General features: G+C 69.5%; 3 protein-coding genes across 16 annotated transcripts; 1 reads left to right on the top strand and 2 right to left on the bottom strand.

Moving 5' to 3' along the window:
* Positions 1-140: 140 nt before the first annotated feature.
* NEMP1 (nuclear envelope integral membrane protein 1) lies at positions 141-5,676 on the bottom strand. Of its 11 annotated transcripts, none has more exons than XM_035570269.2 (10): positions 5,540-5,674; positions 4,908-5,029; positions 4,599-4,818; positions 4,213-4,285; positions 3,778-3,871; positions 3,450-3,564; positions 3,236-3,258; positions 3,033-3,157; positions 2,542-2,645; positions 141-2,223 (listed from the first exon to the last, which is right to left on the bottom strand). In XM_035570269.2, exons 1-10 carry the CDS (start codon positions 5,631-5,633, stop codon positions 1,964-1,966), a joined length of 1,230 nt encoding a protein of 409 aa, XP_035426162.1. In that variant the 5' UTR covers positions 5,634-5,674; the 3' UTR covers positions 141-1,963. The 11 variants fall into 11 exon arrangements, 10 of the variants coding, with proteins under 10 accessions (XP_035426162.1, XP_035426163.1, XP_050571926.1 ...); XM_035570270.2 differs by having other exon boundaries at positions 141-2,150; positions 2,542-2,715; XM_050715969.1 differs by having other exon boundaries at positions 141-272; positions 1,963-2,223; positions 3,033-3,258.
* A 2,637-nt stretch (positions 5,677-8,313) lies between these two features.
* On the top strand, positions 8,314-11,109 carry NAB2 (NGFI-A binding protein 2). Its single transcript, XM_050715981.1, is given in 7 exon segments — positions 8,314-8,701; positions 8,704-9,110; positions 9,366-9,499; positions 10,107-10,158; positions 10,459-10,591; positions 10,684-10,884; positions 11,015-11,109. Coding segments are annotated over 7 exon segments (1,410 nt in total).
* An 807-nt stretch (positions 11,110-11,916) lies between these two features.
* On the bottom strand, positions 11,917-25,613 carry STAT6 (signal transducer and activator of transcription 6). Of its 4 annotated transcripts, none has more exons than XM_035570232.2 (22): positions 25,431-25,613; positions 20,350-20,480; positions 19,279-19,417; positions 17,379-17,462; positions 17,158-17,296; positions 16,955-17,007; positions 16,644-16,792; positions 16,370-16,501; positions 16,079-16,267; positions 15,919-16,006; positions 15,650-15,772; positions 15,403-15,495; positions 15,034-15,240; positions 14,863-14,957; positions 14,624-14,760; positions 14,363-14,509; positions 14,098-14,167; positions 13,660-13,785; positions 13,444-13,545; positions 13,247-13,327; positions 12,843-12,983; positions 11,917-12,769 (listed from the first exon to the last, which is right to left on the bottom strand). In XM_035570232.2, the coding sequence occupies exons 2-22, from the start codon at positions 20,463-20,465 to the stop codon at positions 12,574-12,576; spliced, it is 2,607 nt and encodes an 868-aa protein (XP_035426125.1). In that variant the 5' UTR covers positions 20,466-20,480; positions 25,431-25,613; the 3' UTR covers positions 11,917-12,573. The 4 variants fall into 4 exon arrangements, with proteins under 4 accessions (XP_035426125.1, XP_035426122.1, XP_035426120.1 ...); XM_035570229.2 differs by having other exon boundaries at positions 12,840-12,983; XM_035570227.2 differs by lacking the exon at positions 25,431-25,613 and adding an exon at positions 24,991-25,092 and having other exon boundaries at positions 12,840-12,983.
* Positions 25,614-26,221: the final 608 nt, after the last annotated feature.

Consider the following 26,221-nt stretch of genomic DNA (forward strand, 5'->3'; position numbering starts at 1 on the left):
AGCAGTGGAGGGGTGCTGCCTCCGCTCCCCACTCCTCGTCCCCAGGCACTGGGCGATGTCCTGGGCCAAGCCAGCTCCCATGCGTGGAGGGGCCAGGGCAGAGGAGGGGTGCTGGGAGATAAATAAAGGAGGCTCGTTAACTAGAAAACATACCTTTATTAAAAAAATATACTCGGTCGCCAACCTGCATTAAGCACACCAAGGAGACAGAGGGAGGCATCAGCAGAGGCTGCTCACGCGGGGGTAAAGCTCAGTGCTGGAGCAGAGCAAACCTAGGCCAGAAATAAATCAAAAGCGTAAGCAGGGGCAGCAGCACGGCAAGGTAGGGGTAGGGGAGCAGCCCAGGGCAGTGAGGCTACCGGAGGGCAGTTTTATTGCAAAGAAGTTGTGGCGTAAAGACCACTCGGATACCAGGGCTCTTTTAGGATCAGTAACTGCTACTACGTTATTAATGACATAACTTCGGCTTCCCCTTATTGAGGACAGGCTCCCTTCTCACACCATTCGCTCTACAGCAGTACTTTTTCACTAATTATTTGTTGGTCAACAACTTTGCCTGACAACAGCAAACACCCAGCAACTTCCATGCCTTAACGGCAAGGCGTCTCCTGAATCACCCTTCTTTGTTCCTCGTATACACCTTACGTTCCTCCTGGCCTCATCGTTGAGTCCGATGTCATCACCAACCACGGGGCTTGTCGAACCCCACGGCCACACTCCCACAAGAAGTTGCATAGATTTGGGCGTCCCACCCCCCCCAGACCTCTGCTTCATCCAGGCTTCTTCACCAGGCCTCCTGCCCTGCGCTGGCCGCAAGAGGAGCGTGGTGGGGACGGGGCTGAAAGCAGCAGTGCAACAGCTCCGGCACCCCCCGGCGCAGGCACTTTGTGGGTGCACTCCCAGGTGCTGCTGCGGGAGCACGCGGGTGCCCGGTGCCGGCTGGCACCAGGAGGAAAGGGCACGGAAGCACCAGCACCCCGCTGGGCAGGGCGCACGTCCGCACTGGGAGAAGGGGAGGCTGAGCCAGCACCCGCGAGGGGTGCTGGGGGCGACCCGCGGGGCACGGGGCCTCACACCCAGCTCTCACACCCCCCCGCCCACGGAGCTGGGGCTCTGCCTGGGAAGCGCTGGGGGATTTTTGGTAGCTGCAGGGGATTACGCCAAGTCAGAGGCACAGCCTGAGCAGCTGCAGCCCTCGGGCACCTTTGGTAAGCACGAGGAGGAGGAGCAGCAGCCGCCCCCGGTGTGCTCGCCCCACACTGCAGCCTCGCAGCAGGCAGGTGCTGAGCACGCAGGTGCTGAGCACGCAGGTACTGAGCACGCAGGTACTGGCAGGATGGGTCCAAAGTTCCTTTATGAACATGTCTCCTGCAGGCATCTGCACGCGAGGTGGACCTTTTGTTCCATCCCCACCCTGAAAGGTGGAGACGCCCTGGCAGAGCAAGGGGGGGGGGGAGAGGGGCTCCCCCCCACCAGCCACAGCGCGGGGGCATGGTGCTCAGCGCACACAGGAGGCAGCTCAGCGCCAAGGCCTGGGAAGGAGGTCCCTGCCCCTCCGAGGTGTGCAGCAGGAGGCACGCAAGCACACACCCCAAAAGCCAGGGTGGCTCCAGTCCAGCTCAACTCCAGACCAGTGTCCTACATTGCGGCAGCAACACAGACCTCATGGTCAAGGACCAGCCCCTGCAACCCTCTGCCAACGAGAGCTGCGATGACATTTGGTGCCTCAGCCTGGCTGGAACTGCCTGGGGAAAACGAGGGCGCCAGCTCCCCGTGTCCTCTTTCCAGCCCGGCTCTGCTGCAGGGCGAACAGGAGCCCTGCTTGGGGTGGGATCAGAGGCGATGGGCACAGACGACACCAGCTGTCCCCTGTAAACAAGGCTTTGGGCACCGCAGGTGTCAGGGAAGCAGGGTGACTCCAGCAGTTCTGCCTCTCGCCTTCCAGGGTCCGGGGCAGCTGACCTCAATCAGCATCCAGGCGGTTGTAGGACAGGGAGCCACTCCTGTGGTCTGTGTCAAAGGAGTCATCTTCCTCCTCCTCCTCAAAGAGCTGCTCCTCAAATAAGCTGCCACCCAGGCCATACTCCTGCTCATGGAAAGAAATCTCTCTGGAGGTGAGGTGAGAGGCGCCGCCCACGAAGTCAGCAAACCTGGGAAGAAGCCACCAAGACGTGGCTGTGCCATCACGTCCACGTGGCCTGCGAGGTCCTGGCATGCAGGGAGCTGGGGGTGAGGAGTTTGAGTGCTCTGGGACGCAACGCCATGGGCAGAGCCACAGCACAGAGGCTGGGCCAGGGCTGGAGCCGCGCGCCCTGCTCCCACACGGCGCCCTGCTCCCACACGGCGCCCTGCTCCCACACGGCGCCCTGCTCCCACACGGCGCCCTGCTCCCACACGGCGCCCTGCTCCCACACGGCGCCCTGCTCCCACACGGCGGGAATCTTCTGTGCCTCTGAAGCCAGAGGTGGCAGCACAGAGCGACTCGGGGCCTTCCGAAGCACCCAGAGGAGGTCTCCTGACCACACTGTCATGGGACGTTACCTCTTGGGAGACTGGATGCGGGACACTGCGGTCCAGGCAGAGAAATCCGGGCTTCTGCAATAGCTTCGAAGCTCCTCGAGGGCCTTGCGTGTCTCCACCTCGCCCTGGATGCGGTACTCCTCCTCGGTCAGCAGGCGGGGGGGGCTCGGCCCCAGCCGGGCGCTCTGCGCTCTCCTGCCAGCAGCGCAGCACCAGCTACTGCCCTCCCAGCCCGGACCGGGCACCCAGCGCGGGTCCAGACCCCAGGGAGCTGGGCCAAGAGCCGGCAGTGGGCCGGAGCAGAGCTCGCGGCTCCTCACTCCCAAGGGAGGCTCCCACACGCGAGGAGCGCGGCGCTGCCCCACACCAACCCCGGGGAGGAGGGGAGGGGCACAGCCCCCCAGTGTACCCGCCCCAGCCCAAAACACCACCAAAAATGCCCCAGTTCTGCAGCACGGGCTCCACCCAGCAGCTCACCTGGCCCAAGCAAGGGCTGGGGTGCAAGCGCTCACCTGTAGGCAGCATAGGCCCACTGCACAGGGTGGTCCAGGTGCTTGGCGCAGATGGCTACGAGCACCAAGGCCAAGGCCACGGGGCGGATCTGGATGCCCGAGTACATCAGCAGCAGGCCCAGGAGCTGCAGGGTCCAGGAGAGCAGGTTGATGCTGCGCTCGTTCTCCAGCGGGCCGTACCGGTAGCACACGCCGAAGCTCACCAAGCCCACGAGCAGCATGTAACCTGCAGGGGAGCAGAGGGATCGGGAGCTGGGGCACCGCCCCGGCGCTGGGATTTGCCTCTCAGGAGCACAAGCACAATGTCTGCAGCGACGAGGGGGGCAGGAAGCCCCAGCGCTCCCCAGCAGCGAGCCGAGGCTGTGGTAGGAGCCGCAAGAACTGGAGAGCCGGCAGGTCTGAGGGGCCCACGCTTACTCAGCAGGTACTGCCAGTAGGACTTGCAGATCTCCCGTAGGTTCTTGAAGATGAGCTGAAGCAGGTAGAGGGAAAAGGACCAGCCTCCTACCAGAAGTAAGTAAACAGGACTTTTCTAGGAAAAGAGACGGGAGAATCAAGAGGAGCTGTTGGCAGAGGGCCCCCGTGCCTGCCTCCCCCTGACTACCGAGCCTTGCTCCAGGCAAAGCCAGACCCACAGCCCGACACCCCGAGGCCACAAAACCCCGCACGCTCACCAGAACGGGCGTGCGGGTGTAGAAAGGGCTGCTGCGAGCAACCTCGCCCCCAGCCAGCCTCGCGCTCTCACCTTGGGCATGACCTTGGACATGACGTAGAAGACGATGAGCACCGAGGCCAGCAAGCCAATGCTTATCCCGGCTGAGTAGTAGAAGAGCTGGCTCCTGCGGAGATCGCACGTGCACGAAGTGTTTTACAGCTTGCGGGATGCCCGTGCGCAAACACCCGCTAGGAGCGACCCCCAGGAGCCTGCAGGCTGCAAGGGCAGCCGGGCTCTGCGCACCCCAGCACCTGGTGCCAAGAGAAAGGCACCGCGCATCCTGGGAACGGTGTGGGGAAATGGCCCAGAGCCCCACAGAGCCCCCGGAGCAGGCCTGGCGTCCCCTGGGCAGGCGGAGGGAGGCAGGCGGGGATCCTCGGCCTTCCCGCAGCACGCAGACAAGAGCTGCTCTGCGAATCCAGCACGTCTCAGCCCCCGGCTCACAGGGGAGAGGAGGGGACTCACCTGCTCAGCACATCCCCGCAGAAGAACAACAACAGGCCCAGGAAGAACACCAGGAACAGTTTAGGGTCAAACCCTGGGAAGAGAAGAAGCCCAGGTTGGGAGAAACCCCGGCAGGGCGCCCTCAGCGCGAGCTCCACCCCAACACACTGACAACGAGTCGGGACAGGCGGTGCCCGAGCAAGCCTCCGACAAGCGCCCCATGTGTGCGACTCTGTGCCCCCCGTTCTGCACCCTGGGGGACTAAGGCGGGCCTCCTCTGCAGCCCCGCTTCCCTTTGCTGTGGGGACCGGCCCTGCTGGCCCTCACACCAGGACCGTGCCCGGTCCTCGCCGCCCCTTGGTGGTGCTGGCGCTTGGCTCCACTGCCCTGCGGCAGAGCAGACGTACGCCGGGACAGCATGACGCAGTATGTGGTGCCGGCCTCCGGCACCTCGACCTTCAGGCAGGTTTTTTTGCCATAGAGATCCACGTCGATGCTGGTGTTGTTCAGCTTCTCCTTCAGGAAGGAGAAGAGGAAATTCCACACCCTGAACTCCTCCAGCTCCCTCAGCTCCTCCTCGCTGTCCACCTGGGTGACCCGGATGCCCTGGCTGCTGTTGACGCGGATCTGCACACGGAGGGGAAGCACATGGGGGCACTGCCGGGGCTGGGCCAGGCACTGCTGCGCCGGGGTGAGGACCTGCCCCACCCCCTCACCTGCACCCTGGTCCAGATGTCGTGCCACTGCGGGGCGCGCGTGTTGGTGTAGCAGAAGCGGTGAGAGGCAGCCTGATAGCAGGCACGGTCCTCGCGCAGCTCCACCACAGCCTCCGGCGCGCCTTCAGGGCGAGGGGCAGAGCAAAGGGGGCTCAGCAGCGCGGAGCCAACGCCGGGCATCAGCGCCCGCCCGCATCAGAGCGCAGGGTGCGCATCCCCCCCGGGGGAACCCCAGAGACCCCCCCAAGACCCCCCAGAACCCCTGAGAGCCACCTGGAGACTCCCCCCGGACCCCAGGAACACCCCCGGATCCCCGGGGAACCCTCCCAGGCCCCCCCCAGCCCCCCGGGCCCCAACCCCGGACCCCCCCGGACTCCCCCAGACCCCCGGGGCCTCCCCCAGGGCCCCCCCCAGCCCCCCGGGGCCCCAGCCCCCTCAAGACCCCCGGGGACTCCCCCAGGACGCCGTGAAACCCCCCGTGAACCCCCCGGGGCCCCCTCCCAGAGTCCCCCGGGCCCCTCCCCCGACTCCGCGCCCCCCCCCGGCCAGGCCCCCGGGCCCTGCGAAGGCCGCCCCCCGCCGGTCACGTCCTCCTGGCCCCGCCCCCCGCCCGGTACCGCCGCCCCGCGCACCCGCCGCCGCCGCCCCCAACGGCAGCAGCAGCAGCAGCAGCAGCGCCGCCAGGAGCCGCAGCCGGGCCCGGGCCGCGTTCGTCCGTCCCGCCATGTCCGGGCCGCGCCACCGGCTTCCGCTTCCGCCGCCACGTCCCGCCCTCCTCGCCTGACGTCACAGCTAACTGACAGCTGTCCGGGCCTATAGGAAGGCCGCTGCAGCCTCGCCCGCCCCCCTGCCTCCCGCGGGGCTGACTGACGGGGCTCTCAGCCTATCAGCGCTGCCTGGGCAGGACGCAGGCTTAGCCCCGCCTTCCCGTTGCTAAGGCCGCCACCACCAGCGCCGCTCAGCGAGAACGGCCCGGCGGGGCCCCGCCTAACCGCGAGCACCGCCTTAGCAACGGCCCTGACAGACACTCGCTCCAGCCAATCAGCGCGCAGCCCGGACCCGCCGCGCGCTCCCGCCCCCCTCCTTTGATTGACAAGCGGCTCCGCCTATCAGGGGGCAGCGCCGCGTTGGCTGGGTCGGGGGGGTCCCGGTGCTTTCTCGGGGCGACTCCGCCGCCTCCCCACCCCCCGGCACCCCCCGGGACCCCCGCCCGGCCCCTCCGTGCCCGGCCCCCGCCGCCCCCCGGGTGCCCCCCCCCGCTGGCTGCCTCCGAGGGAGGGGGGGCATCCTGCCCAGCCCCCCCCATCCTGGGACCCCCTCGCGGTGCCTCCCCGGGACCCCTCGGTGCCCCCCCCCGGGACCGGAGGGCATCGGTGCCGGTCCCCCCGAGGGGGTGCCGGGACCCCCCCACCCACGGAGGGGGGAGCCCGGTGCTCGGCTCCGTTCCCCTCCCCCCTCCCCCACCCCGGGGGAGGGGGCGGCGGGGGCCGGGGGCGGGGAGCGGGCTCCGGGGGCCCCCCCCCCAGGCCGTGGGCGGTGAAGCCGGGAAGCGGCGGGGCCGTGGGCGGAGGATGTGCGTCAGCCGGGGGCAGCGGCGGGCCTGGGAACGGCCCCCCCGCACCGGACGCCCGAGCCCGGGGGCGGGGGAGTTTGGGGGGGGGGGGGGGGCTGAGGGTCCGGAACGGGCCCCCCCCGGGAGGGGCGCTGAGCCCCCCGCTGCCCCCCGCCGGTCCCGGGCCCCCCCCCCGGGCAGGAGGCAGCGGGGGCGGCTGGCGCCAGCCGCGCTGTAAATAAATAGCGCCGAGCTGGGGGGGTCGGGGGGCCGGGACCCTCCCTCGGGGTGCAGGCGGCGGGGGGCTGCAGGATTCCCCTCCCCCCCCCGTCCCCCAAAACCCTCTCCCTCCGCTCCCCATCTCCCCCCCCCGGGACGGGACCCGGAGCCGCGGCTGACCCGCGGGGGTGCCCACCCTGGAGCCTACCGACGGCACCGGGCGCCTCCCGCTGCCCCGGGAGCCGAGCCCCCCGCGCCGGGTCCGGCACGGTGGGGGTGGGTGCGGGGCTGCCGGGACGGGGCAGCAGCGCCCCGGAGCATCCCCGGGGCGCGCCCGGTTGCTGCAGGAACCGGAGATGCTGCGAGCGTAGCCCCCCCTTGCTGCCGGCCCTGCGGGACCCCCGGCCGGGGGGCTGAAGGGGGGGACCCCCCGCATCCTCCGGACACAGCGGGGGTCCCCCGGGCGCGGCAGGCACCGGGTGCGGGGTGCGCCCCGCGAGCACCGGCCGCCCCGAGCAGCGCCCGCCCGGGACACCGGCCCCGGTTCCCCGCCGCTCCGCCGCCACCGGCTCTCCGCGGCCCGGGCGGGGAGCTACCGGGGGTCCCCGCGCTGCTCTCCGTGGGGTGCGGGACCTCCGGTGCCACCGCGCGCCCTGGGGGCAGCCGGACCCCTCGGTGTCCCCCCGGTCCCTGGGGGGTGCCGGTGCCGGTTCCGCGGCTCCCTCCCGCGGCCCCCCCCGCCGCGGCCGCCCTCGCAACGCTCAGCGGGGGAGGCAGCCGCGGGATCCGCCCCCGGGGCCTCCCACGCCGCGGCGCAGCCGGGGCCGCTGCTATTTCACGGTACCGCCCGTGTGGGCGGCGCGCAGAAGCGGCGCGGCGCGGCGGAGTGAGCGCGCACGGCCCGGCCGCGGGACCCCCGAGCCTCCCCCCCTCCCCCCCCCGGGTCCCCGAGCTCCCGGCACCCCCGGGATCCCCGGCCCGCAGCGGAGCGCGGCCCTCGGAGCCCCCGCGCCCCCGCCCATGCCCCGCGGTTCTCCCCGGGACGCACGGGCGTAGCGGCCGGAGCCGGCTCCAGCCCGCGGTGAGCGACCGGGGGGCGGCGGGAGGGGACTGGGGGCAAGGGGCGGGGGGAGGGGGGGCTCGGGGCACCGGGAGGGTCGGAGCGAGCGGGGGGGTTGGGGAGCGGTAGAGGAGGGAGGGGGCGCTGGGGTCTGGGGATGGGGAGGGCTGGGACAGCCCCGGGTACGTGTCCTGACCCACACGGGTGTCCTGGGGGGGGCTGCTGGCGGCAGGAGGGGGGGTCCGTGGGATGCTGGGCACGGCCCCGGGAGGGAAAATGAGGGTGGGGGGGTGCCCCCGGGCCTGGCCTCTGCCCCACTCGTGTCTGTGTTGTGTCTGGGGAGCCGTGGCCATGGGGTCTGACCTGGCCCGAGGGGCAGGGGGGGCCTGGTGGGGCCTGTGGAGTGCCCCACTGCACCCCCTCCCTCTGGGGTGTGCCCCCATCCCGGGGACCCCCAGGCACCCGGGCCAAAGGGTATGGGGTGCGCTTCTCCTGCGAGCTTGACCTGGGGGACCGTGGGTGTCCATCTGTCCCTCCTGGCCCCAGCGTGACGCTGTCCGTCCCACAGGCTCGCCATGGCCGTGCCCCGCACGCTGGGGGAGCTGCAGCTGTACCGGGTGCTGCAACGCGCCAACCTGCTGGGCTACTACGAGACCTTCATCCAGCAAGGGGGGGACGACGTGCAGCAGCTCTGCGAGGCGGGCGAGGAGGAGTTCCTGGAGATCATGGCGCTGGTGGGCATGGCCACCAAGCCCCTGCACGTCCGCCGCCTCCAGAAGGCCCTGCGCGAGTGGGCCTCCAACCCGGGGCTCTTCAGCCAGCCCGTCTCGGCCGTGCCTGTCAGCAGCATCCCCCTCTTCAAGCTCTCCGAGGCCGGCGGGCGCAAGTCGCTCAGCAACGGGCACGCCAGCCCCAGCGAGGCCACGGGCAAGGGGGGCAGCAGCACAGGGACGCCCCCGGCCCGCAGCCCACGGAGCCGGGGGAGAAGTTGTCGCCCTCGGCGGCCCCGCCGTGGCCAGGGAGGAGCACCCCGGAGTCGGAGGGTGGCGGGGACGAGGAGCCGGGGGGCCCCCCCTTCTCCCCAGGCGGGAGCAGCGGCGAGCAGCCGGTGGGCGCCGAGGCGTTGGAGCCGGAGCTGGTGCAGACGGTGGCGGAGAGCGTGGAGCGGCTCCTGCAGAGCTGCCCCCGGGGCGGCGACGCCGAGCTGCGGGCGCTCATGAAGCTCAACAAGAAGCTGGCCAAAGCCGTGGGGCACATCTTCCAGCTGGAGGATGGAGACCGGCACAAGGAGGAGGAGATCCGTCGGCACAGTGCGATCTATGGTCGCGGCGAGGCCCGGCGCCGTGAGGGCAAGCAGCTCACCCTGCATGAGGTGAGGGGCCAGGCTCAAATGCACCAGGGGAACTCCGGCCCCGGTGCATGGGGAGGGGGCTGGGGTGGCTCTGGGGCTGGCTGTGTCCCAGGTAGGAGGCTGGGGTGGGGGCTCCACCACGCAGGGGTGCAGGAAGCCGAGGTCCCCTCCTGTCCAGGCGGTCTCTGCCTGCCCGGAGCCTGTGGTGCCATTTGCTGAGGGTCCTGCTGGCGCCGCCGGCTCCATTCCTGCTGACGCCCGGGCCTCTGCCCCCAGCTGATCATCAACGAGGCGGCCGCCCAGTTCTGCCTGCGGGACAACTCGCTGCTGTTGCGGCGCGTCGAGCTCTTCTCGCTCTCGCGGCAGGTCGCACGGGAGAGCACCTACCTGTCCTCACTCAAGGTGGCCAGGTGAGCCCAGTGTCCTCAGGGGGGCTTAGGGGGGCAGCTGTCACCCCCCTGCCCACACACGGGGTTTCCTCCCCAGCCCCCGACTGCCCTCGTGGGAGCTGCACCACGACCTGTGCTTCCGGACGGGGGTGGGAGCCTGCAGCCCCCGCAGCCACGTGGCCCCAAGTTCCCCTTTCCCTTGCTCAGGCTGTTTCTGCCTGACCTCGGAGGTGCTGGGGGTGGAGGGGGCGGCTGGAATGCACAGCACTTGGGGTGGGGATGGGGATCCAGCTGGGGGTCAACGGGGGAGTGCCTCGTCCCTTGCACCCTTCCCCCAAGAGGCCCCTGCCAGCGCCGTGCTGGCTGCTGCGGCTGTGCTGCCGCTTTCCCTTCGCTCTCGGGTCACTCCTCGCTTTCACCCCCCCCCCCCCCCCGGCTCCATCTGCGCCGAGGCCCCGCTCCGCGCCGTCCCGCGGCACCGCCCTGCCCGGGTGGCCTCCTACGCCCGCCGTCACGGCTGGCGCTGCCCGCAGAGCGTGGCAGGGGGCCGGGCGGGCATGCATGGCGCGGGGCCCCTGCGCGGCCGCCCCCGCGCCTGATGCAGCCCTTTCTCCTCCCTCCCGCGCAGGACGCAGCCCGAGGAGAGCGGAGCCACCGTGGCCAAGCGGCTCAAGCAGGAGGTGGGTGCGTGCCCGGGGTGTACACCCCCATGCATGGGGTGGGGTGCAGGCACTGGGGGGGGGGGGGGGGGGTGTACGCGCATGCACGGGGGTGTGCGTGCATGTGCATGCGTGCACACCTGCGAGCGTGGGCAGGTGATCGCCCACGCGTGGGTGTGACCGCGCGGCGTGCTCAGGGCTGTCTGCGCCGGCTCGGGCAGGCGCCGAGGGGCGAGGGCTGGTTGCACTGTGGAGCCCCCCCCCCACAGAGGGACAGGGCCCGGCTGCGGTGCCCCGCGCTCAGCTGCACGTTCCCGGCAGGTGGGCGAGCAGAGCCGCCCGGAGCCCCTGCAGCTGCCAGTGGGGCCGGAGCCCCACGCGGCCCCGTACCGTGCCAGCCTGGAGGAGGATGCGGCCAGCCTCTCTGGGGAGAGCCTCGACAGCCACTTGCAGGGTGAGTGGGGGCTCCGACTGGCGCACCCGGGGGGCAGGTGGTGGCCGGAACCCCGCAGCCCCCAGCGCTGACCCTCGCCCCTCTCTTTGCAGCAGCGGTAGCCTGTCCCCGGCTGACGCCACCGCCCGGCGTGGCCCCTGACGTGCCCCTCGGCCTCCCCCCGCACGGGCTCTGGAGCCGCCACATCCTCCAGCAGACGCTGATGGACGAGGGGCTGCGCCTGGCCCGCCTGGTCTCGCACGAGCGCGTGGGGCGGCTCAGCCCCTGCCTGCCGGGGAAGCCCCCGGGCCCAGGTGAGCCCCTGGGGGCTGTGGGAGGGGGTCAGGGGGCTGGGGACTCGGGGGAGGGGGGCGGCCAGTGTGGGGACGGAGGGAGCTGTCCCCCCCTTTCTACGGTACCCTAACTCTCCCCCTCTCCCCGCAGAGTTCGAGGATGGGCTGGCAGAGCGGGGCCCCCCGCCTCCCCCCGAGCCCCCCCGTGGCACTATCAAGGTGGAGCAGGAGACCAGCCGGCAGTGAGGCGCCCGGCGGGAGCCCCGCAGCCCCCCCGCCACCACTAACGAAGCAATAATGGGCAGGGGGCTGGGTGCCAGCAGTGCTGTGGGCGCAAGGTGCCGGAGGGGGCTCGGCTGCAGCCCCCCCCCCCCCCCCATATCCCCGTCCCCTCCCGCACGGACGCTCTGGTTACCTCAGCCGCGGCGGGACGCTCCGCGCAGCAGCAATACCCTCGCCCCCCGCCGCCCCCCCAGGGGCTGGGGCTGGGGCAGCCCGCGATGGACTTGAGCCCGCTGTACAGACCCCACACAGGGCCCCCCCCGTACCCGCCTGCCACCGCCGCTGCGTGCTCCCACGTCAGCCCGGCCGCCCACGGCGGTGCCGGCGCGCGCAGCACCGCGCACCCCCGCAGCGCCCCCGCGCTCCAGCCGCCAGCGCCCCCGCAGCAAGCACGTGCGAGCACTCCGTGCGCACGCACTGCAAGCCCCCCCTTGCCCCCCCCCGCATGCATGCATCTCCCCTGTAAATACACCTCCCCCAGCCCCCACGACGGTGCCCCCCCCCTCCTGCACATGCCTGAGCACACGCGCACCCCCCCCCCCATATGCCCCCCCCAACATTTGTCTGCGTGTGGTCCGAGTGCCGGGGGGGGGTCACACAGGAGCCCCCCCCCAACCCCCCCAGCACAAAGCAGAAGGTGTTTGATGGGTGCCGGGGCCTTGCTGCCCCCCCCCCCCCCCCCTTTTCTGCAAGCCATGCCCAGCCCCCGGGTCGTCCCCCCCCCCCCCCCCGTTAAGACTGTGTGGTGTCTTTTTAGAGCATTAGCAACTCTTCCTTTGTAACGTGTACAGTAGATTATTTATTTTGTTATTTTGGAATAAAACTTTATTTTATGGCTTATCTTCCTGCCCCCCACGCCCCCAGGCTTCCCTCTCCCTGCCTTGACCCTCCTCCAGGCTGGGGGGGCCGCAGGGCAGCTCACAAACCCCACAGCAGGTGCCAGTCCCGGGTGGACAAGGGGCTTGCGGCCCCAGCTGGGCTGGTGCAGGGGGGGCGGGGGTCCCTCTGTCCCCCCCCATCCCTCGGGATGCTGCAGGCCCTGCCGAGCGCCAGGCTGGCGCGTTCAGCCCCCCGGTTCCCGCTGCCGCCTCTCTCGCCCCTGCAGCTGACTCATCCCGGCCCCTGCGGGGGGCTGAGCCCGGCAGCGTGGGCTGGGGGTACTGAGCCTGGCGGCGAGGCCGGGGGCACCCCCACGCGGGTCGGGGCCCCCGCTGGCAGCAGCAAGGGCAGGTAGCGGCTCTGTGCTCCAAAGTGCAGCGTATACACAGGTTGGGGGGGGGGCAGGGTGTCACCCAAAGTGCTGCCCCCCCCCGCAAAATTCCCTCCCCTCCCCTGCCAGAGTTTCCACCCCGGCGCAAATGGTGTCAAGTCCAGGAGCCCAGACGAGGCTGCGTCGGGGCTCACAGTCCCACGGCCCCCGCAGCCCCCTCACGCGTGCCCTGGCCGGACGCTGTCATCCCACCGGGACTCCCCCAGCCCCCAGCACGAAGCGTTGGGGCTGGGGTACCCGCTGCGCTGCAGGGGGGGCGTGAAGGGGGGGCACAGCGCGGGGCTCTCCAGGGACATCTCCTGTAGGAACTGGTCGAACTCCGAGCCGGGCGGCAGGTCCATGCTGGGCGCCATCCTGGGGGAGAGCGGGAGCAGCGTGACCCAGGGCAGCCCCCCCAGGCACCCCACGGCCCCCCCGTGCTTACCACCTTGGGGAGCTCTGCAGCGGCGCGTCCATCGGTGTGAACGGGGCCAGCTCGGGCATCTCCTCATCCCGCGGCTCCGGCGAGGGGCCTCCGGGCAGCAGCTGGGAGGCCTCCCCGGGCATGTACTGGTTGGTCATAAAGCTCCTGGGGGGCAAAGGGGGGAGAGGGGGCCGATGGAGGGGGCACCTCCCTGCCCCCAGGGCGCTTGGCAGCCCCAGGACGCAGGGGAGAAGTGCTTGGTTTAGGGGCTGGAGCGCATCTCCTCATGGGCAGCACCAGTTGGGCAGAGCACTGGGAGCACTGGTCAGCTGGGGACGGTTCCCGCTCCCCCATTTGTGCATGCCCTGGGACCAGGGGAAGGGGGGGCAGGGCAGGGTGCCCCCCTCCAGCCACGCGCCAGCTCTTACATAGGGTTCCTGAAGGCAAGGTCTTGGCAGCGGGGCAGCGCAGGGTCCATGACCAGGGATGATGAGAGCATCGGTGAGGTGCTGTGGGGAGGAGCAGGAGCGTTTTAGGTGTGTGTGGGGGGAAACACGGCCCAGCCATGCCGGGGGGAGGTGGGGGGTCCAACCTGTCCCCACCCCAATCGTGGCACTGCTCCTACCTGGGGAAGGAGGACCCGATGCCCTCGGGGACCATCATGTTCATGTTGCTCTCACCCGCGGGGTAGCTGGACATGGACTGGGAGCAGAAGGGAGCAGGGGGGCTGCGAGTGCAGACGGAGGGGGGTTGTCAGCAGGTGAGGGCGTTCTCCAGGGCAGCCCCCTCCCCTCCCAGCATGTGCCCGGAGAGCTGCCCCTGCCCCTGGGCAGGCACTCACCAGATGGGGCTGAGCACCGACTGCAGGTTCTCGGGGCGCAGCTCGGGCTGCAGCACGGGCAGGCTGAACATCTGAGCCTGGGGGGGCTCGGGGCCTCCCCCTGCAGTGCTCTGGGGCTGCTGGTCCCTGCAGAAGTGCACCGACCCCCTCAGCACAGGCAGGACTCCTGCACCGCAAGGTCCAGTCTACAAAGAGGCGTGTGTGCAAGCCAGCACTTGCTGGGGGCGCTGACATCAGGGTGGGATTTGCGTGGAGCTGGGCTCCGCTGCGGCTCGGGCTCCCCGGGGGGGATTCCTCGCTCACGAATACCTCCCCATTTCCCCATTTCCCCCAGACAGAAATCCCCCTGCCCAGCAGCGATGCTCAGGCTGGCCGCTATCATCTGCCCATGCACACACCTCCATCGGGGCTCGCCGACAGCCTCCTGCACCCACCCACCTCTCGCTTTCCACCGTCATCTTGATGGCAGTGGAGACGTAGCCGCGGCCGTCCTTGCCCGTCTGCTCTTCTGCAGGGAAAGGAGAAGCAGCTGTGAGCCACCGCCCCGCGTGGGATGATGCAGTGCCAGCCTTGGCAGCCCCTGGGGCCAGCAGGACCTAGGACCCAAATCCCTCTGCCCCCCTCGCAGCCCCCCCTGCTTCTCCCCACAGCCTTGCAGCCGGGGCAGCCCCGAGGCCAGGGCCCCTCTGCTCCCACCACTCACTGTTGTAGTGGCTGCCGAACGCCTGGTCCTTGGGGGTGTTGGGGTAGAGGTTGCGGAGCTGCCCCAGGTCCCGGATGCGGTCGCCAAGGGATCGGATGGACAGGTCCTTGGCAGAGAAGGGCTGGATGTTCTCCACCTGGCTGGAGCCTGCGGGTGACATGGCACGGGGCTCCACTGCCTGCCCCCCGTAACGCCCAGCATCCCCGCGCCACGGTGACCTCGCTCTCCCCTTCGCGGTGCTGGCAGCAGCCCCCGTCTCACCGTCCTTGCCCCGGATGACGTGAGCAATGGTGACACCCCCGATCTCCGAGTCACTGAAGCGGAGCAGGAAGGTCCCGTCAGGCTCTGTGCTCAGGAGCTTGCAGACGTACTGCTTGCTGATGAAGCCGATGATGAGCCTGGAGGAAAGGACAGACGGACAGCGTGCCAGTGCCAGGATGGGACCCAGTACTCCCTGCATCTGGTCCGTGAACACCCCACTCAGCCTCCCCAGCACCCACCTGTCTGACCAGTAACTTTTGAGGCATCTCTTGGTGAGGTCGAGGACTCCGTCAAACCACTGCCAGAAGGTGAATCCCCGGCCGGGCAGGATCTCCTGGGGAACGAGAGGGCTGTGAGGCTCCCCAGGGCCAGGCTGGCCCCTGCCCACCCTGGCCAGCCCTCCCAGTAACCTTGTTGAACTGGGCCCAGGAGACACTGCGGCTCTGGAAGTCCTCCAGGCTGGCACTGTGGTCATTGAAGATCTTCTGGGCCAGGAAGAAGTAGTGCTCCTTGAGAAGCCCCTTGGTGGTCTGCACCTCTGCCATGAACTTCAGGTTCAGAGTATCGCACATCTTCTCCCACGGCACCCGCTCGGCCACCACAAAGGGCACGCGGTCCTGCGGTGGGGCCAGACAGCATCAGGACAGCATCGAGACATCGCCCACTGCCCCGGCCCAGCCCTGGAATCTCCTCGTCCTGGAGCTGGATCCAGCCCTGGCACCCCGGCAGGTCCTCCCTTGCCCCAGCCCCTCCCCACAGCCCTCGCTCGCGGCACTCACGATCTCCGAGAAGGCGTTGTCCCACAGCACGGTGGCTTTGGCATTGTTGTCCTGGTTCCCGTGGACGATGACCACGATGGGCAGAGACAGGACCTGGGCACGGAGCGCCCTCCCCTCAGCCCGGGCTCAGCGTCCCACAGCCCTGAGGCCACCCCAGGGCCATCCCAGCCCGGACCAGGGCTGCGAGGGGTGGCAGGACCCGGGTGCCTGAGGGAGGCTCGGTGCTGCTGAGGAGAGGGGCCGGTACCTGGAGGTGCACAGTGAGGTTGCTGGGGCTCAGGGCCACGGTGGTGCTGAACAGGACGGCGCATTTCTCCTCGGTCACCGACTCGGACCCCTTCCGCTCGCAGCGCTTTATCTTCTTCAGCAGCTAGGGAGGGGAGAGCCAAGCGTCACCCCCAGGCAACCAACAGCCCCGAGACCCCCACAAAGCCCTTCCGGGGTCCTCCCAACATCCCAGCGCAGCCCCAAGCCTGTCCCGGGGCCACTGTACAGCCCCTGGCCAGCAGCACTCACCACGTTCTTGAAGTTGGCGCAGCAGGTCCCGCTGGTGGGGTTGGTCTCCAGGGCCACCACATTGTGCATGATCTCCCCCGTGCTCTCGCTGGGCAGAGCGGGGGTCAGGGCAGCGCAGCGGGGGCACAGCCCCCCACCCTCGCGCTGGCCAGCTGCTCACCTCAGGGTGTTGCCGTAGGCGCTGAGCGCCAGCTCCCGCGCCTGCTTCTCCGTCACCATGTCAGCCCGCACCATGTAGGGCTTGGTGGACGCCTTCAGCAGCTGGGGGCCGAGCAGGAACCGGACGCTCGCCTGGAACTTGGTCTGGGTCTTCAGCACCTGTGGGGGCTGTTTCTCCACCAGGAAGGAGCTGGGGGAACAAGGGGTGACAACGGTGACGAGGGCAGCCAGCTCTGCCACCAGCCTCTGCAGATCCACCTTCTGCCCCCGCAGCGCCCTCCCTGTCCATTACCTCTTGACCAGGCTGGATAAAACCTCGTTGAAGCGCTCCAGGAGCCGGGGCAGCAGCTCGGGCCCCAGATCTGCGCTCGCTGCCATCACCTGCTGGTGCAGCTGGAAATAAACCTCGACCAGGCTCTCACACCTGTGAGGAAACCACGGGGAAAGGGCGCCCTGAGCTGAAACAGGGCCACAGCAGTCCCAGAGCCCCTCAGGCCAGCAGGGTCCCTGTTCCCAGGGGAGAAGACAGGGCGAGGGTTGCTGCGAGTCCCCTATCGCCACCCCACCTCTTCTGCAGCGGTGCTAGGTTCTCCTCGAAGAGCGCTCCGTTCCCCGCCAGCTGCTGCTGCCTCTTCCAAATCTGGATCCTCTTCAGGACCTGCTGCTTGGCCACCTCCAGCTCTTTCGTGGCCTCCAGGATCAGGGTGGGCAGCTCCTGGGGGGCAGCACGAGCCATGGGGCTCTGCATGGCACCGTGTCCCCGGCAGAGCCCGCAGCCCCGCACTGGCCCCGTGCCCCCTGAGCTGCTTCGTGCTCCTCAGCCCTGTCCCCCCCCTGCAGGACTGCCGCCTTGCCCTGCTGCCCCAGCCCCACTCACGCTCTCCGGGGCTTTCGGTTCTGTCTTCAGCTGTGGGTTCAGCGGCAGAGAGGCTGGGGAGGACGGAGCGGGGCGGCCCCGTTAGTGCCGGACTGCACCCGCATGGCGCTGCTGGCGCCCTGGGGCACGCCGTTCTCCGCTGCGCCCCACGGCAGACCCACGCCACGCCCCAGGGCTGGATCCATCCCGCCCCGAGCCCTCACCTGCGGAGCCGTCCCGCAGCTGCGAGCTGTGCTCCCGCAGTGCCTGGACCTCGCGGACGCGGTGCTGCAGCCGCTGCAGGCCCAGGCTGAACTTGAGCTCCTCCTGCCGCCGGTGGAAGCTGAGGGGCAGGTGGCGGTCCTGGGGTGAGGAGAGTGGGGTGAGCGGGGTCCGGGGACGGCCCGGCCATGGGTTGCCCCGGCGGGGGGCAGGAGCCACGCACCCTCTTGAGCACAGCGGCCTTCTCGCCCTCCAGGATCGCCTTCAGGACAGCCACCAGCCGCAGCGGGTCCCGCCGGTACGCGTTCTGGGGAGAGCAAGGCCCTGGGTGTTAGGGCAGGACACGTGCCCCGCCGCCCCCAGCCCATCCCGTTCACATGTTTCAGGCCCCCAGCCCAACACGAAGGGCGCTGAGCCAATCTCTGCAGTTTCACAGCCAGACACGCGGAAGAGACCGCGGCTGACACGCTGTTGTGACATAACCAATTTCCAGCTTTACAACCAGTTTAAAACTTTGAAAACTTTAAAAAAATTTAAAAACCTTTAAAACTTTTCCAGTTTTCAAACTTTTCCAGTTTTCAACCGTGCATGAAAAATACGAAGCAACTTTAAATTAAACCCAAACCCAAACCCCAATTCCATATTTCTGTAAGCATCCCCTCAAGAGGCACCAGCCCTACACCTGGCGAAGACGTTCCCGGCCACCCCTGGCCCGAGTGAATCAGCGCTTTCCACCAAGCCCAGGGAGAGGAATTTCCCGTCTGGCTCCAGCTCCCCGCACCCTGCGCCAGCTCCTCCGGCCTTCGCACATTTCCCAAATTAGCTACTTCCCTAAACAGCAATGGCGAACCGCTGGACGGCGCGCTGGGCGGCTTCCCCTGCGGGCCGGGCGGCAGCTCCGCGACACGCCCCTGGCCCCCTGCGCCCACCCCGCGTCCGACGCAGTGCCGGCGGCCCCGCACCAGCGCCAGCCCTGCCAGCACCGGGGTTTAGGGGACCAAAGCCCTGGGTTTGGTCTCCCGAGACGCTGTGGCAGCCCAGAGCTACACCCTCGCTGTGTCACAGCCCCATCCCGAAGCACCCGCACCCCCCGGAGAGAGGCCGTGCCTGCCCCAGCTGCTTCCTTGGCCACGTTTGTCTTGAGCAAGAGCACCCAGCTCCCGCCGCCCGCAGCCCATGCTCCCACCCAGCGCACTCCCACAACAAAGGGCTTGGAAGGGAAAAGGGTTTGCTGTTACGGGATGAGGAACAATGGGAGGAGGGAGGCTCTTCTTGAGTAACTTAAATTGGAAAAAAAAAAAAAAAAAAAGCTGAAACATCTGCATATTTTCAAAAGCCAGCAGCAACGTTGTTCATGAAAGTCACCCAGTTCCCCAGAAGTTATGACTAAAACTGACCCCTTCCCAAATGTTGTATATTACCAAAAAAGCAGGGTTTTCAACCAGAACCGGGCTCTGGGCGCGAGCACCGTTCAGCCCTTACTCTAAGAGCTCCACTGGCAGGAGAGAGAGTAGAGGGGTTAATCTGCAATCACAGAGGGAGGAAGAGAGACAGAGAGCAATTCACAGAGGTCTCAGTAAACAGAGAAAGAGCCCAGAAAAAGAAACCCAGTGTACACATGCACACGCAGCAGGAGGAAACACGGCACAAAACACCGCATGGAGGAAGGAGAAATCGAACGCTCAAGCAGAAAATGGGGAACATGTGGTGAGGAGGCTGCATGAGTGCCAACGTGCTCGGGGGGTCCCCGCGGGGGCAGCTCCTGGGCACCAAGGGGCTGCAGGGACGCGGCCCACGAGGGGAAGCTGCGGCATCTGGCGTGCAGGGGGGAATCGTGGCCACGAAGGGCCTGAGTGCTGTGACGAGCTGGGGGCTGGCCCCGGGACACGGATGAGCTCCCCCGTCCTGCCGAAGCACCCACAAAACCCCACCGCCGGCACTGAGTCCGCACGAGTCACGGACGGCTCCGGCCTCGAGAGGGGACCGGCTCAGAGCATCAGCCCCTTCGATGGTGTTTGATGCAGCAAACCCAAGGCATGACAACAATCCTGCCTCCCGTGGCTGCTAGCTGCCGTCCCGGTGGGACACGGCCCTCGGGGCCCCGCGCCCGGCCCCCCACGCACCTCAATGTTGCTGACTTGCTGGAGGATCTGACACTGCTGCCCATCGCTGCCGGCGGCACTGCGGAGCTTCTCCAGCATGGCCGAGAGCATCCCGCTGGCCATGCTGGTGCAGAAGGCGTCGGAGCCATTGATGAACTCCCTGGGGAGAAGGGGAGAAGGCCGGGTGGGCACAAAGCCTCCGCCCTCCCCGTGAGCACGCACCGGGGAGGAAGGGGACACTGGTGCTTCCGCTGCCCTGGCACATCACCCAGCGCCGGCTGGACTTCTGGGGGAAATTTGCTACCTTACAGCTGTGAGCGAGAGTGAACGGCACTCTGAGCGAGATCACGAGGTTCATCGCAGAGGACGTCACCTCCTGAAACCTCTCCCACACGCACACCCAGCTGCCACCCACCCTCCGCTGCGCTCCCCCCCCACAGGGCCTGGAGCAGCCCCTCGCCCACTGCTGCGGCGCAGCCCCAGGGGCTACACGTGGCCAAGCCCCTTCGTGTCGAATTTCCTGCCCGTTTGCAACCTGGTCATCACGCTGTGCGGAGGAGAAGCAGCTCCTGAGGCCACTCCTGGGGACGCCTGGGCGAGACCGTGACGCTGCTAATTAACCCGCTGCTATTTCTATGTTCTAGGTGCAAACCAGGGGTGCTGGCCAGGCTGCGCCCATGGTTATTGCCACTGCGAATGCAGCACTGAGTCAGTCCAGACCCTGCTATTGTGCTGAGGGCACCGACTGACCCCGACCAGCCTCACCTGACATTGCACCCTCTGCCCAGCTCCCTTCCCATCCAGATCAGGGCGCTCAGACCCACCACGAGCTGCACCGTCAGTGCATCCATCTTCGGCCCCATCTCCTCTTGCTCCCGCACGGATGCATGGGGCGCCCTCACTTACCTCACCTGGGGCCGTGGACGGAGCCCGGTACCAGCACCCACACGTTCAGGCACTGGCCAGGCTGGGGCCCCCTTGGCTGGGGGCTCAGCCCTCTCTGCGGGCAGCTGGATGCTCCCCAGCCCCATCCCGGGCGCGCGGGAGCGGTGAGGGGCAGGGCAGAGCCCCGCGGGGCAGCCGGGGACTCACCAGGGCTGGTTCTCCAGCCAGTCGGCCAGGAGGCAGCGCAGGCTGCGGGGAAACTCTGCGAAGAGGCTGCTGAACTCCTCCGGCGGCATGTGGGAGACGATGTTCCAGAGGGACATCTTGGGAACCGTTACCTGCAGGGAAACGGGGGGTGAATGGGGAGAAGGGGGGCACTGCGGGCACCCCACAACCCTGTCCTCCGCACGGCTGGGCTGGGGCCACGTGCGAACAGGTCTGTCCCCCGGTCCTGAAGGCTCCTTCGAGCACTGCTGCCCCGTCCCTCCGCCGTCTGAACCTGCTGCTTGGCACGGCCGGGGCTGCGCGGAGAGGAGGAGCAGGAAGCACCCATCCCTGATCATTCCTCTTGGGCAATCCTGGCAGGCTGGCAGCCCACTCGTGCCTCGGTTTCCTGCAATTCTGGGGAATCCCTGGGCCTGCTCCACAGGCACAGGAACACACGGGGTGGCAGGCAGCGCTACTGAGCTCAGCGCAGGAGAGATGGCAAAGCTGCCAGGAGCAAGAAGAGCGCGAAGCCCCAGCGCCTGCTGAAACGGCCCTGCTGCGGTGCTTTCAGGAATGAGACACAGCCCTGACCCCCAGCCCTGCAGAGGTGAGGTGGCCAAGCTGCTCCCCAAAACCTCCCCAGCCCTCCCCCCGCCAAGGAAAACACCTTCCCAGGGCACGCCTCAGCCACCCCACAAACCGGTCTCCAGATTCCATGGAAAGCAAGGAGAGGGCTCGATGACTAGAGACAGGAAACACCACGGGGAAGACCCGGGGGCTCCCACCACCCCCCCCAAGCTGGGCTTCGCAACCCCAGCGGTGCCTCCCTGGCACAGACGCACCCTACGCCCTCCAGCAGCGCCTAAAGCCTGCGGACTTCACCCTGCCTCCGCAGCCCAGCCTCCCGGGCTGCTTCCCAAGATCCTGCTCCCTTCCTCCCCGCCACCCTCACGTCCTCCATCCCACGGCCCCGCCGCAGAGCCAGCTCCCCTCGCGCCACCCCTCGCCGGGGCGAGGAGCCGCTGCGCCGCCCGGCCCAGACGCACCTCGCTCCTGGCTGCCCCTCGCCCGGCCGGGGTGGAGGCCGGATCCTGCAGCAGGACGCGAGGCTCCAGCCCTCGGAGGACCGGGAGGCCTGCGGGACGCGGGCCAGCGCGTCTTGCCGGGGCTGAGAGCAAACAGCCGAGCGAGGGGGAGGCGTCACGTGCGCCTGCGGCCGGCTGCTCTCCCCAGCGGGTCCTCGCCGCGCGGCAAGAGCCAAGGCGCAGGGAGGAGGTGGAGCTGCCGGAGACTCTGAGAAACCATGCGGAGGGAAGGGAGCCAACGTCACTAGGGCAACATTGCAGAGAGTGCAAAACAACCGTGGCCCGCTGCCGGCCGCCAAGCGAGGCCGCTCGCCCCCGCCTTCGCTCCGGGGGCCGGGACGCACTGGGGCCGGGCAAAGGGAGCCCCCGAGGTGCTCGAGCCCCCGGGATCCCACACCGATCGGAGGAGCAACCCCGTTGCGTGCTGTGCCTGGGTCTCCCAGCAGCGAATTTGCTCCCGACTCCGCTGGCACAAACCCACCCCGATGATTTACTGCGGGGATCGACGGACCCTGCAGGGATCAACGGCTGGGGAAACCTACCCAGCGCTCACCAGGCAGCTCAGCCCCGCTCAGGGCACCTGCTGCAGCTGGGGCCGGGGCCTTTCCACAGCTCGCTCGGCTGGGGAAACCCACCGGCGGCTGCTGCTTCCCCTCGCCACCCCCCAGGGACCCTGCAAGGCAGGGACCAGGAGAGGTCAGAGCTGCTGGTACGCAGGGATCAGAGACAGGAGAAAAGAGCAGTCCCTCATCCTGCGATCCTCAGAGGCCCAATCCCCGTCCCCCCTCCTCGTTAAAACCTGTATTTCTGCTTAGCGCGGGGAGGCAGCCGCTGGCTTGTACGCAACAACCTGGAGCGTGAGCTGGGCATGCCTGAATTTGCTGCGAGGCTGCAGGAGACGCCGCGCTCCTCCTCGTCCCCACCAGCCCAGGGCCGGCTTGGAGGAGCTCGCGGCAGGGGACGGCCCCGTCCCCTCCTGGCGTCAATCGCTGCAGCTCCTCGAGCGCAGCCGTGCCACACTTCCTTCCCGTCCTCGCTGCAGTTTCCATAACTCCGTGTTTTCCTGCTCTGCTCCTTCTGCACAACAGCCTCTCCCTGCCAAGCCCGTGCCCCTGTAACAGTACCCTGGCCGGGGCTGAGGTTTCCTTGAGAAGGGCCGGCGTGCCCGGCGCCCCGGTTTCCTGCACTTTGCAGTACCAGCTGGCGCTTGGTGGGCCACGTGGTGTTTGCCCTATCAACATATCTGCAGCGCCGAGAAGAGGAAGCACTGCGGCAGGCCCCAGGACGCAGACCCAAGCCTCAGGACGAGGCCACCCCTCCTGCGGGTCGGGGACGCTGCCTCGTCCCCTGGGCAAAGCAGCCAGCGCCGCAGCTTCCAGCCCCGGGCCGCCAGCCCTGCAGCTCGCTCGTGCCGACATGCGCAGCTCCCAGCTCCGTGGGCAACGTGCCCACGCTGCCGCAGATGCACAAATCCCCCGCTAGCGGGGCTCCGTGCCCCCAAAAAGGAACCGGGTGGAGGCAGCCCCGGACAGGGCCCCCTCCCATGGGGCTAGGCCGTTTGCGTGCGGGGCTGGGAGCTGCTGCCTGGGAAAACCCCGCGGCCTCGAGGCGCCTCCAGCTCAATGGCGGGGCAGGATATGGCGCAGGGGGGCAGCTCCGCCCCGAGCCCCCTCTTCCTACCTCCCCACCCCGCCTGGCTTCGTCCTTGGTGGCAGCAGGGACGCGGTGCCAGGAGGTCAGGCAGGACGGGCCCTGGCACCGAAGGGGGATCGCTGACCTCCCTGCTCCCCAGCATGGGCTTTCTGCTCGCTCTGTGGGCAGTGGGAAGCTGAGTCCACGTCCCAGAAGTGAGAGCTGACAAGCGTCTCACCGCTGTCACCCACCCACCACCGGCACCTCATGAGAGCAGCACCCACCTCTCGGTGCCACTTCTTTGCTGTGAGGGGAAACGGGGCTGTGAGGGACCCCCCGAGGGATCCGGCTCCCCTCCACCCCCCAATCCCCCAGCACACGCCCCCCCTGGGGCCAGGCCCTGCCAAGAGCCGGCTGGGGACAGAGCCGGTGGCTAGCAGACACACGCAGCCCACTGCCCTCCGCAAGGTGCAGCAGAGATTTCCCTGGGACTTCCTCAGGGACAGACGCTCAGATTTTCCAGTGCTTGAAGTTTGGGACACCTGGCTCTGCCACCAGCCTCCCTCCCACGTCCCCATGGGGACGCAGCCTGCTGCTGTCACCGCCTTTGACACGCCTCAGTTTCCCCATGCTGCCGGGGAGGCAAACGCTGCCGGTGTTCGCTGTCCAAGGTGAGGATGCGGGACCTCAGTCCCGGCACCGATGGGACACAGCGCAGAGGATGCTGCGGAGGCCGTGCGTTGGCACGGACTGGCCGGAGCCCTCTGCCCTCCCGCAGCGAAAGCCCTCCTGGTTCAGACGGAGAAGAGCACGGCTTTCCCCAGCTGACCCAGCCCTGGTGTGACTCACAGCGCGGGGAATCCAGGCAGGATCAGGCCCTCAGCTCCCACCCCTGGGGACCTGCCGCAGCCCTTGCCCCCAGAAGCGCCTGCCAGGTGCCCCGGGCTGCGCTCATGCGCTTTCGCTTTGCCTCACGCACCCTTCGCCCTGAGATGGGGTGCCAGCGGCCCAGTCCATACGCGCTGTTGGTAGCCGCCCGCGTTGGACTTTGGGCCTGGCAACCCCGCCAAGCACGGGCCGGGCTTCCAGCTGCGTTGGGGCTGCCAAGAGCCCGCAGGGACCCCGGCACTGCTGTCCGTCCCCGCCTGCACGAGCAGCAGGCTGGGCTCCGGTGGGCTCACCCCGGGGGGCTCTGCAGGCCCCTGCTTCGCCATCCTGCCCCCTGACACGGGCAGGCACCTGCAGAGCCCAGCAGCAGCTGCGGCCTCCTCTCCTGACGCCGGGGGCTGAAAAGCCGCTGGGTTTTCCTGCGGGGAGCCCCGCTTCGTGCGCCAGGCCCCGCTCCGGACGGTGCCGGGGGCCCAGCAGCCGCAGGATGCGTCCCGCAGGCGCTGACCCGCACCCCGGGGCCTGCTGCCAGCCCCGCTGCCTGCGGCGGGCAACCGGAGGCCGCAGAGCTGCACGGCGCGCGGGCATCGAGCTGGGGCGGTGGGGGCCAGGGCAACCCCCCCCCCCAGGCCCCGTTATCCCCCCCGGGCCACAGCCTGGGCCCCCCCGTCCCCGCAGCCCCCCCCCCCCCCCCCCGGGAAGCGGGGACTTACCGGAGGGCGCTGCCGCCCGGCCCCGCTCCCGCCCTGCCCCCGTTATCGGCCCGGGGAAGGCCCCGTTACCGGGCCGCGTCCCGCCGGGCACAGGCCCCGCAGCCAGCCGCCGACTTCCCCCTTCACCGGGCCCGGCCCCCGCCGCCTCCTTCCGGCCCGGGGCTTCCACGGCCCCGGTCCCGCCGCCATCCCGGGGGGTCCCGAGCCGCGCTCGCCCCTTCCCGTTCGGGCCCGGCCCCTCCCGGTGCCCCCGGGCCCGCGGAGCCGGCGGCCCCCGCGCCCCCCCACCCCCGGTTCCCCCGTCCCGTGCTGGGTGCCGTTACCTCGCGGAGCCGCCGCTCCGGGCCGGGCCGCGGGGCCCCTCACTCCATGGCGGCGCGGGCTGCGGCTGCGGGCGCGGCCGGGCCGGGCTCCCGGGGCTGGCCCCGCTCCGGCGGAAAGCGCCGAGCGCCAGGAAGAGGGAGGAGACGCGCGGGGGTGCGCGGGGGGGCCCCGACGGCCCCGGCCCCTCTCCCCCCCCGGGTCCCCGCCGTTCTCCCTCGCGGGTCCCCACGTTCCCCCCCGGTCCCCGCAGTTCCCGCCCCTCCCCCCCCTCCGGTCCCGCTGCGGAGCCGTTTCTGTGCCCCCCCCCAAGGGCCGCCCCGCACCTGCCCCACATCGCGCTGCCCCCCCCCAGCCTGCTCCATACCGGGGCTCCGCCACCGTGCAGCCCACCGCCCCCCCCTCCCCGAACCGGGAACCGGGCCTCCCCCGAGCCGCGCACCCGTTCGGCGGCGCTTTGCTGCTCAACGGGTCCGGGGCCTGGCCCCGGTTTGCAGCCGCGTGCCGGGGCTCGAGGCCCACGGCCGGGCCCGGGAGCTGCCCGGAGACGTGAGCGAGGTCCGGGGGGGTCCCGGTGCGCCGGGGGCCGTTTGTGCCCCGTGGGCCGCTCGGTTCCACCCCCCCGCTCGGTGCGGAGCCGCCCCGGGGCCGCCAGGGGGCGCTGCCGCACCGGGGTCCCGCCGCAGGGCCCTGTTACCGGCCCCGGGGTGCCCGAGGCCCCGGGTGGGGGCGGCTGAGGGGGACGGACCTGGGGGGGGCTGCCCCCCAACTGCTGGGACGGGACCCCCCGGGACACGCCGTGCTTCGGGCAAACGGCTCCTCGGTCCCCCGGGGAACCGAGCGCAAGGCCCGGCCGTGCCCCCTGCCCCGGGCACCGGTGGCAGCGCCCTCGGGGGCCAGGGTCCCGCGTTCGTCCCCACCGCTCCTCGCCCCCCCCCGATGCCCTCCTGCAGGCCTCCCGCGGCGTGCGTGGGGCCGGGGCGGTGTGGGGCAGAGTCGCGTCCCTGTGGGGCTGGGGGGCAGACAGCACCCCTCGGAGGAACACGGCCAGACGTGGCCGCGGCGGGACGGAGCCCGCGTTTCACCGGGGCATTGGGACCATCAGCGACCGGGGGGCCCTGCTGTGGCATCCCCCTCCTCTGCCTCCCTCCAGCAGCAGGACCCCCCCCGGGCTGCCCGCTCTGGGGGTGTAGGGGGGCACTGGGCTTCCCCCGCCTGGCTTGGGAGCCGCGG

This window comes from Cygnus atratus, chromosome 29 (genome assembly GCF_013377495.2).
Source record: "Cygnus atratus isolate AKBS03 ecotype Queensland, Australia chromosome 29, CAtr_DNAZoo_HiC_assembly, whole genome shotgun sequence".
Lineage (NCBI taxonomy): Eukaryota > Metazoa > Chordata > Aves > Anseriformes > Anatidae > Cygnus > Cygnus atratus.